This window comes from Artemia franciscana, chromosome 6 (genome assembly GCF_032884065.1).
Source record: "Artemia franciscana chromosome 6, ASM3288406v1, whole genome shotgun sequence".
NCBI lineage: Eukaryota > Metazoa > Arthropoda > Branchiopoda > Anostraca > Artemiidae > Artemia > Artemia franciscana.
Window position 1 is genome coordinate 5,823,609 of NC_088868.1, and position 11,469 is coordinate 5,835,077.

The following is an 11,469-nucleotide window of genomic DNA, read 5'->3' on the forward strand; positions in this document are numbered from 1 at the left end:
TGAAAAGAGGTAGCTGTAAGCTCCTCAAAGACGGCTGACCCAAATTCGTTATATAGATTCGCAAAAGTCAAAATTTTCTATACAGATACTTATTACTTAACACTCAGAAATGCCTCACTCATCTGAAAAAAAGGAAATATTCTGCTTTAATGGTTGACATCAGACCTTACTTTTTTTTTCAAAAACAAAACACTATTTTCTTATGAATCCTGACAGGCGTTTATATCGTGACTTTAAGAAACGAACAATCCCAACAAGCTTGATCATTTAAACATTGTAACTTGTGTTTTACCCAATGATATTACCTCATATGTTTAGAATACTGAAGAGCTGAGTTCAGTGGTTCAGTTGCGCGACGAGTCAGTTACGCAAGGGTTCAGTTTCTTGGTGGTTTAGTTGCAAGGTGGTTTCACAGCCTTGGGACTGTGGTTCAGTTGCACGATGGTTGAGTTGCACGGTGGTTTAGTTAAATGGGCTTGAGCTGAATGAGGGTTCAGTTGCATGAGGGTCTAGCTAAATGAGATTCAGTTGATCAGTGGTTTATATACACCAGGATTCAGTTGCAAAGGAGTTCGCTTATATGGGGCTTCAGTAACTCGGTGGTTTAGTTACACGGACAAATTTAGTTATATATTGTCTCAAAACTTCTGGTATGTTTATACTTTGAAATTTGTTGGTTATATGATCATAATATAAATACTCCCTAATTACATCGCGGCACAGTGATTTGAGTGAACCGTCAGAATCATTGAAGGCTATTCTCCACAGTGTCTTGACACCCCCTATTACCTTTGGGTTGGCTCCATTACTTAGCAGCAAATGACAAATATCCGGTGTGCTTTTTCCAGCAGCATAATGCAAGGCTGTTTTCTTGTACCAGTCGACTTTAATATTTGGGTCGGCTCTATTGATCAAAAGTAGCAGACAAATATCCAGTGTGCCATTTTCAGCAGCATAATGCAAGGGTGTCTTCCCGTTGAAGCCGCATGTTATATTTGGGTCGGCTCCATTCCTCAGTAACAGCTGACAGATATCCAGTGTTCCTTTTTCAGCAGCATTCATTCTAGTAACATAATGCAAAGCTGTCTCGTTAAGCCAGCCTTTTACATTTGGGTCGGCTCCATTGCTCAACAGTAGCTGACAAATATCCAGTCTGCTCAAACTAGCAGCACAATGCAAAGCTGTCTCGTTGAGCGAGCCACTTTTTATATTTGGGTCGGCCCCTTTGCTCAACAGCAGCTTACAAATATTCACTACTCCTTGTTCAGCAGCATAATGCAAGGCTGTTCTCCCGATCAACTCGTTAAGTGGGCCACTTTTTATATTTGGGTCGGCTCCATTGCTCAACAGCAGCTGACAAATATCCAGTTTACCTTTTTTAGCAGCATAATGCAAAGCTGTCTCGTTAAACGAGCCACCTTTTATATTTGGGTTGGCTCCATTGCTCAACAGCAGCTGAATCCAATTTACCTTTTTTAACAGCATAATACAAAGGTGTTTTTTCCTCATTGTCTTTCAGATTCGGGTCTGCCCCATTGTCTAGCAGCATTTGGAGAAAGTCCAATTTCGTTTCTTCTTCTTTCATCTCTTTTAATAAGGTGTTATTCAAGTTCGATGCTTTTGAAATTGTGGTAACCGGCATTTTTCTGTTGTTCTCTTATTGTGACTTAAACACGTATACAAACACTGTTTGCATTTCTACACATGGATGTGAAATATATAGGGAATATGACGTCATTTTTTTTTTACACATTTCTGGTGCCATCCTAGGGGATTTTAAATGAAAATTACGTCATTCTATCTGCAGGTAATGTATTAATCATATTATTACATCATATAGAAAGCATTCGTCATCAGACCATTATTAAGTCTTAAAGTACTTTTGTCAAAAATTACTCATTAGAACTGTTTAAGTATGTCATGTATCAATATCAGTCTTCTCCGCTTATATTCCTAGTTTTCATAATTGGTTACGTTAAAAAAATAATATTTATACTATAAATACCTCTGAAAATATATTGAAATATATATATCTGTGAAATGTTAAGCCCTAGAAGTAAAACACTTTATCTACAATTGTACTTAAAAGGAGAAAGATCAAGGTGTTTAAAACAAAAAGCACTTTTATCTACAATTGTAATCAATAGTAAAAAGAAATGGTAAAGACATGGTAAAGAACACGTATCGGATTTTATAGTCCCCACTTATATCCGTTTCACGGCACTTAGGCCAGGTAGGGCAATTTGGGATTAGGGGCCAGCTATCCTATGCTTTCGCACACTTTTCCTGTTTACTTTCCCCAGATTTCTCCAAATACCCATTTAGAGCTGGGTCGACTCTAACTGAGCTAACGGACTCATGCCCCTAAGCCTTATTCAAACTAAATAACCAGCAACACCTTTTTCCTCACGGACAAAGGGTCTCATGTCTAGCACGTTAACCACTCGCCTGGGACGGCAATCGAAAAAAGGAAAAGGCTTTTACTATTCCTAAAAATTCAAGTTTATGACTGAAAATGAAACTTGGGTTGATCATAAAAGTTGTATACAAAGTTGTAAAGCTTTAGTGACCTGAAAAGTTCTTCTTGAGTTTTTGTACTGTAGCAGTTGAGCTGCAAAACATGTTTTGCTTGTATTTTTCGTGTCATTCACTGTCCCACGCTTTCATTAAAAAAATGTTAAGGATTCCTTGAGAATATCCCGGACCACTTTTATCCCTGAAATATCCCAGGCAATACTTTTCCAAACAAGATTTATTGACAATACTTTTATTAACTGTTCTGTTCCCTTAATATTTTTTAATTCCTTTGGAATGATTTTCTCTTCTATATTTAATCTGGTATTTTAATGGTAGCTTATATTGAACCTGCTCCCCCTTCCCCTAGATCATCTGTAAACAAAGAAATGTAAAAAAAGTGGAGAAAGCATTAAAATATGAACTAAGGAGATGTGAAATTGAACTCTACCTAAAATGTTTTTCTTTAAGAAATTGAATAGTGAACTAGAGGGTTTCCAATTTGACAATGTAGAAGATGGATGGAATAATTGCTACATAATATTACATTACTACATAATACTACATATTACGTAGTATATGTACATGTAGTGTGTAACATTAAAATTTTTTAAAGATTCCTTGAGAATATACCCGTGCTGCTATTTGATGTGGCCTGTTTTTCTAGTGGCGGGGAAATAGGGCCTGAGAAACTTCTGAAACTGCCACTGCTAACTACTCGAAATTAACTTGTAAGTGTTCTTGGGAACATGCTTTAAAGAAAACAACTGTTAATACTCTCATATGAGTTTGACATAATTACTCTAGGATTGCTGAGAGTTTGGTCTAGGACGATTTATTGAATACTACCTAAAAGTGTTTTTCTTTAAGAAGTTGAGTAGTAAACTGGGGGGTTTCCAATTTAACAATGTAGAAGATGGATGGAATAATTATAGGAATTTATTTAGATTGCTGATAGTATCTTATGGAAGTAAGTTAGAAATGTAGTTATATTAGTGAAAAAGCTTAATCTTTAATAGAGAGAAGAAGGGGCTTGTATAAGAATTATTTGAGTGACAGATTATATGAAAACAAGAGCAATGTAAGGAAAGTGGAGAAAGCATTAAAATATGAACTAAAGAGGTGTTAAGTGCAGGCCTTGGATAAAATTGCTGAGGATCTTGAAGATCCTAGACAGCATAATAGTAAAATATTGTACTGGCATATAAATAAATTGAGAGAGAGTGGCCAATCCGAAACTGTCCCAGTTAAAATTAGGAACGGGGCCGCAATTAGCGATAAATAAAGAATTAAAGATAGATAAGTATAATATTTTGAGAATATATTATAAACTGAGATAAAGTTGCAGGAAAGATATAGAGGAAAATGAAAAAGTTTGTTTTACCTTGAATGTGACGGAAGATTTGTTTTGTGAGGAACAATTAGCGTCAGTACTAAAAGGGTTAAAAAATAATATGGCCCAGGTGCTGATACTTTGTTAATGAGTTTCCTAAATATGGTAGTTCTGAGGTTAGGAATAAGTTACTGATGATTATGAACATGATTTCGAAAAAATTGGAAGCAGGGAAATTGGGAAAGGGTGATGAGAGTGAGTGTGGTAATTATCGAGAAATTTGTCTGGTCTCTGTAGGTAGCAAATCACTTGGTATGATGATTCTTTTTTTAGACTCTGTGGATAAAGTTTTAAGAGAAATATAGTCTGGTTTTAGGAAAGATAGAGGATATATTCACCAAATTTTCATTCTTAGATTAATGCTTAAGAATCGCCTAGTTCATCAAACACTTTTAGTCCTCCGTCTTATATATTTTGAACAAGTGTTTGATTCATAATAGGAGAGCTTTAGCAAAGGTCTTATCCTTGTATCGTAAACCAGATAAATACATTAAAATGATTAGTGCTTTGTACGGAAATAATACTGCTGAGGTTAAGGAAGGAAATGAGGGTAGAAGTTAGTTTTTTATTAAATCAGGAGTTAAGCAGGGTTGTGCTCTATACCCCTTTATATGGATCTTTTTGATGGACTTTGTCTTAAGGAGCACAGGAAAAGCAATGAGAGACCTCAGAATCAAATGGGGAGGAAGAACTTACCTGGACGTAGATTATGCTGATGATTTAAGCATCCTAGATGAACGTTTTAGTGAAAATAAGGGAACTTTAGAGGTTTTGTGAGTTCAAGAATAGGTTTTGGTGTGTGAGTTCAAGGTACAAGAACATGTTTGACGAAAAATTTTAAGAAGACTTAAGTCGCTAAGGTTAGGATAATTGAAGATGAAAAGGTGATGTTGGGTAAAAAGCAGATTGAACAGGTGGACAGCTTCTCTTACAAAGGTAGTATTATTATTAGAGACAGTGGGTGCAGTGTAGGTGTTGAAAATATATTAGCCAAGGCCCAGGGTGTTTATTTCACAGCTGAAAATAGTTTCGAGGATTAGGAAGATAAGTCTGTGAATCAAGATTAGAATATTAGAAGCTACAATGATGACAGTGGTCAAATATGGCTCTGAAGCCTGGGCGCTCCGAAAAACCGAAGAAGTTTTGCTAGATGTTTTCCAAAAAACATTGCCTATAGTTTGTTTTGGGTAACCGACTGACTGACCGTATCTCAAATAGTAGGCTATACGAAAAGTGTGGTTCAGTTCCACTTTCTAAGGCTATAATAAGAGAAGGCTTGAGATGGCTAGGACTCGTTCGGATCTTCCCCCGTGGAGATGGAAGAATGTCGCAAAAGAGTTAAGAAAAATGGAAACTTCCCGGGAGGTTGTAAAGAGGCTGGCCTTGAATAGACTTTGATAGAGGAGGTACATTCGTAGCTGCATTGGCTTCAGGTGGTTTGGTGCTCTAGTGACTTTTTAGTTGTAGTAGTAGTAGTTGTAGCTACAACCTAGTAAAGCACAATCCTCTGGCCATAGTACCAGAAAATTGAGAAAATGGTTGAAAAAAACTAATTCTAAAAAAATCGCTGCTAAAACAAATTCAAGAGTGTTATTCACTACTATTCACTTGTAATTCAACGTTATTTTGTAATCCATAAGTTTTCTTTTGGAAAATGTATATAAAAAAAGAAAAACACCTGAAACCTCTCGAAAATAGCCTTAGATTAGAAAGTACACCATTGGAATTTTAATGTTCGAAAACCTTTCTTTAGACGTTTATAGACCTCTGTCTAAAACCAAAAACTGAGAGCATCGCTATGTCTCTATTTTTTTTATCTCCATACCCTAGTATTTGAATGCTATATTTCTGTAATGTTCTCAAAGAGTTTTTATGGGCCTAGACTACGAAGTGTGACGTTTTAAGTTCAAATCTTAAACTCGAATGTTTTTTTGCAAATGGTGTCACGCTCGTCATGGGTAGGGTACATTTTTGGCGATCGTGTAATTCGTAAAACACGGTATAGCCGTTTTAACCTTTTTTGTTGTTCCAGCTAGACCCTTAGATTGAACCTTATTTTTTGTAAATCTTTCTACTTTACATATCTTGTCAACCGAGACACTATGTTTACCTTGTGACGAAAATTATATTTTCCGGATCTTTGTCATTACCTTGAATATAAGAAAATAGAATTAAAATTCATCCCAAAACAAAGGTTAAGATGTCAGGTAGTCTTATGGATGTTAAGATGACCAAAACTCTTTCTTATTTGTCATTCCTAATGAAAAGGGAATGACATTTTTGATTTATTTAAAATATTATTGTGCAATTTCATATGTTAAAATATATGTAAATAACATAATTTTAAATGAAATTTGTATTGCATATCGATTTTGATTGCACATCGATTGTTCATCGATTTGTGCAATCTGTGTACTTATATCGCATTTGAGTCTCATGATAATCCTGAAAAAAAAATTTAAGTTCCCATCCTAAAATGCAGAAATAGTTGAAGTTCTTAGTTTTTGACACATACATTGGACTTGTTTCATCCTGAAAGCTCCGTCGCCGTCTAGGACCGAATGAGTAGTAGACCGGCTTCAAAAACCTAGGCTAGGAGAAGATGTTGAAAGAGGATTCAAACAGAACTGGAAATTTCTAGGAAGGTGAACAGAGTAAAGTTTTGAATGGACTTGGATTGAGAATGAGTTTATGTATCTGTTATATCCTCGGGTGTGGCATGGCATGATGTAAAGGCTAATGCTCTTTTTAATAGTTGAAAATGATTGGAGGGCAACTAACCCCCCTCTCAAGCCTACCATTTCCCCGGGCACATCCAATCAAAATTTTGAGATGGCAATTTCATTCAACGTAGCTGAAAGGTCTAGGAATTGTGCCTGATGACACATTTAAGGAAAATGAAAACATTGAAGAAACTGTTAATGATCTTTATCAGAAATGTCGATACGGAACTACAGGTATATTAAGTTTACGGCCATCTATAGACTTAGAAGTAAGGCTAAACGTCCCATCAGACAAAAATCGCGCCCGGCATCGGACCCAATTCTTGTATCTGTTTTAAATCTTCGACATAAGGATAATATTATGGCTAGTGTTGGTAATCTAAGAAATACGGGGAAAAGCGTCAGTATTAACCTTCCATTCGAATTGGCTAAACGTCGGAAAGAGCTTCTGAGTACGGCTTATAATTTAAGAAATTGTAAAGTTCCCTCCGATAAAGTGTTTCACACCAAGGTGGGTTTACCCTAGTTTCCCCCCGGCCAATACTGATTTTGATTCTGACGCATGATCATTAGCGAGTGCTCGCTTCCACTATATTTATTATATATCAAAAACATGTGCTGTTCTTTATTGTTGTTTGTCTTATTGTATTTTTCCCTTTTATTTTTCATTCTTTTCCCTCAGTGTTTACACCTTCCTGTGCTATTTTACTTGTCATTTTTTTTTGTTTCAGATCAAAATAATCAAGTTCGTGTCTTAGCCTTTTTACTTGGGAATGTTAAGCAGTTGACGTCACTGGTGTTCACGCGACTACAGCATGACTCTCGATCACCTGTATCGGTAAGTAATTATGGTTAATTTTGATTCTCCGTTGGGGATTAACGCCAATATAACATTAGAGAGATTAAATGATAATGAAATTAAGAGAGTTAATTTTAATGAAATTATAAATAATCCGGTTGGTGAAGCCCCCAATACGAGTTTTGATGAAAATTTTGTGAATATTATTGATAGCGTGTTTGTGGAGGAGCTGAGATTTTGGGGCTCCGGAGCTCGGTGGGGCGATGTTTTTCCGGTTGTGCATCTTAACATTCAGGGCCTAAATTCTTCATTCGACGATATTCAATTATTATGTAGGGATTCGTGCCCAGCAATTATCGATCTCTGTGAAACATTTTTAAATGAGAATAATCAGGTACTTTTGGATATCCCCGGTTATATGTTTATTTTTCTTAACCGTAAGATGGGCAGAAAAGGTGGACTCGGATTTTACATCCAAAATAATTTTCGGGCTGTACTAAGACATGATCTATGCATAAATAATGAAAAAATATTTGAGTCACTTTTATTGAAATCCCAATTAACGCTAAGAAAAGGGTAATAATTGGCGAAGTATATCGTTCTCCAAGGGGATCTGTGACTGAATTTCTTGAAACATTAGATGACGTTCTTAGGAAAGTTCTTGCTGAAAAATATGAAGTTATATAGATGGGTGACTTTAACCTTGACCTTACGAAATCGTCGTCTAGGCAGGCTTCTAATCTCTTGTCTTTACTAATTTCGTACGGATTGGCTCCTTGTATAAACATACCGACAAGGATTTCAAACCAGTCAGCAACATTAATTGACAATATTTTTTCATTGCTACACTCCATTAGGGATGAAGTACTGCTTCCTGACATTTCCGACCATTTGCCAGTTTCAGCCCTGTTTCAAGTCCTCAAAAAACCACAAAGATTAGTCCCCCAGGATAAACCGAGATTTTGCTGCTCACCAGTGGAGCTGGATAGACTGAAAGAAGATCTTGGTACATATAAATGGGACTTTTCTCTACCAGAAAATATTAGTTTAGGCAATTATAATGACATATTTGGCCAGTTTTATGACACTGTCAAGGAAAAATTCACGTCTTATTGTCTAAAAGCTCCTTTAAATAATCCTCGATCAAAAAGATCAACACCTGTAGCTCCATGGTTAACATCTGGAGTCCTAAAATCAATAAAAAGGAAGCAGAACCTTTGGAAGGAGTACAAAAAAAGACCAAATAAGGCCAAGTTAGAAGCATTTAAGTTGTACCGTAATTTTCTGAAATCAATTATTCGCAGAGCTAAAACAGCATATTTACAAAAAGATTTGTTGATTGCGGTAAAAATATAAAAAAGACGTGGGACGTGATTAAGGAAGTTAGGCGGCCGCCCATGAAACCAGAAGGTCTCCCTAAGTCTCTCATTGTAGACGATCAACTTGTAACAGAAAAAGGCCAAATTCGACATCATATGAATAAATTCTTTGCGGAGATAGGGAAAAAACTGCTAATACCGTTTCTTGTTCCTCTGTGTCACAGTCTTGGAAGCAGTTCTTAGGTCCCTCGTGCTTGAAATCAATGGTTCTTGGGGAGGTTACGGTGCAGGAAATTAGAAATATTGTTCTGTCTTTAAAGAATTCTTCAGCAGGTTTCGACCAAATTTCTGCTAAAGTAATTAAACATATTCTTCCATCAATTATCATCCCAATTTACCACTTGATTAATAGGTCATTTGAACTAGGAGTATTTCCCCAACGTCTTAAACTTGCTCGTGTTATAGCTCTCTTTAAAGGAGGTGACAGAAGGGATCCTGGGAACTACAGACCGATCTCTCTTCTGTCAGTGTTCTCTAAGATATTTGAAAGAGCAATGCTCAAACGTCTGGTGAGATTTCTTGAAGCTAAATTTTTTTTCCATCAGCATCAGTTTGGGCTTCGCGCAAAGTATCCTACAGAACATGCTTGTAATAGACTTCTTCAGTTTATACGACGATCTTTAGATTCTAGTCTTATTCCTGCAGCCATTTTTCTTGATGTAAAGAAAGCTTTTGACAGCCTTACACATAAGATTCTCATTGGTAAACTTTGTCATTTTGGTGTCCGTGGGGAAGCATTGTCTTGGTTCTCGTCATACCTAACTGACAGATCTATTGCCACAGAAGTTACAGACGAAACAGTTCTAATTGAATACGGAGTACCCCAAGGTTCTATTCTTGGACCAACCCTCTTCCTCATATATGTGAACGATCTCTACCGACTTTTTAACACCCCAATTAACAATGTTTGCTGTGGATTGTGTCACAAATCTTACTCTCACAGTACGTTGGTGTTCACACATAATAGTCAAAAAGAATTAATAGCATTTGCAGATGACACTACTATAGGTGCTGCAGCTCCGGATGAATCATCCCTTATTCTAAAGCTTCAAGCAATGACTGAGAAAATACTCTTTTGGTTTGACATAAATCAACTAACTTTAAATGTAAAAAAGTCCTACCTTCTTATTTTTTCTCGTAAAGGTGTGAGCTGCCCCACAATTACTGAGCTTCATACACCAAGAGGCTCCATAAGTCGTCCCCTGGATCGATATGTGCGATTCCTGGGAGTTCTTTTGGATGAAAATTTATCATTTAAGTGGCAAGTTCAAATAATAAGAGTGAAAATTTCCCGTGGACTTGGGATCATCCGAAAATTAAAGCGTTTATTCCCTTTCCCTATCCTCCGTCTTTTATACTTTTCTCTGATTTACCCTTATATATGTTACTGTTCGTCTGTGTGGATGTCCACATTTCCCTCGGTACTTGCTCCTATTCACAATCTTTATGAGAAAGCGGCAAGAATTCTCCAGTCGGCTACACACACTCCTCTTGACCTCCTCAAAATTAAAGATATTTATGTTTTATCTCTATCTTCGTTGGCATATCAATATTTCCAGGGAGATCTCTTATGTTGTTTTTCGGGACTGCTTAAACTAGTAGGGGAAGTAAATTTATATATCGTTCGTAACCGGGAGGATGTGATGATTCCAGCTAGTCCCTCGGTTCGTTCAGACTTCGGCCTGGCTGTGACTGTGGGACGTGCTTGGAACTTGGCTCCCGCTGAGATCCGGCAGTCACGAACACTTGGCTCCCTTAAGAGACAGATGAAAAGTTTCTTATTAAAGGCTTCTTATTAAATGTTTCTTATGGTTTATTTATTTTTTTTTCCTTTTTTTGGGTTGTTGTTTTGTTGGTGTTGTATCCTCGATGACGCGAGAATTTTAATTTGTATTTTATTATCGGGTGATGTGAGGGTCGCTGTTTCGTGGGGACTGCCGGTGAGTTGGTTTCTTTTCCTTACATATTTATATTTAGATGTTGTTTAGTATGTTTATGACAAGTTTTTATGATTCTTTATTTATTGTATGCCATTTCCCAAATAATGGGCCATTGAGCCCTTTGGGATATTGTTTTTGTTATTGTTATTTTATGAAAATAAATAGAACTTGAACTTGAACTTTGACCCCCCAAGCCCTCAGAGCAAGAGTTCTAAGCTATTTCCTGGTGGCATTTAAGGCATATAGAAAGGGTGATCGTATAAACTTCGGTGGGGACTCATAGGATCTGTAATCAGAAGTTCTAGTGCTCTTTTTAAGATTTAGAGTGACCGAAGAGCACTATATACTAAACTGACAATTCACATCAATTCTTTCAGTAAAGTGCAAATTATATTCTGGTCTTGAGAGGGAATGGGGGCTGTCAAAGACATAATTTCCAAATCCCTCAACTATGCTGAACCAAAAGGCCATCCCAAAAATTTTGATTAGATGTATTTTGGGAATTGATGGACGTGGAGAGGGTGATGGGGCTTGTTGCCCTCAAATCTATTTTGACTAATAATGAGGGCGCTAGCCCTTTCAATTTCCAGTCAAATGAGCCTTTTTCAAAGTTACTAAGAAAGCAAATGACCATTTGGAAATTTTTATCAGATGCATTTTGGGAAAATACAAGGTGTGTGGGGGTGGTATCTACTCTCCGATCACTCTGAATCTGAAAAAG

At 36.7% G+C, this 11,469-nt stretch overlaps 1 protein-coding gene across 1 annotated transcript; it reads right to left on the reverse strand.

The window, feature by feature from the left end:
* Positions 1–588: 588 nt before the first annotated feature.
* On the reverse strand, positions 589–1,509 carry LOC136028470 (putative ankyrin repeat protein RF_0381). Its single transcript, XM_065706312.1, has one exon. The coding sequence runs from the start codon at positions 1,507–1,509 to the stop codon at positions 589–591; it is 921 nt and encodes a 306-aa protein (XP_065562384.1).
* Positions 1,510–11,469: the final 9,960 nt, after the last annotated feature.

Bases quoted from the DNA above. Each gene is read 5' to 3' on its own strand.
- LOC136028470 (XM_065706312.1), bottom strand. From the start codon at position 1,509: ATGAGGAAAAAACACCTTTGTATTATGCTGTTAAAAAAGGTAAATTGG.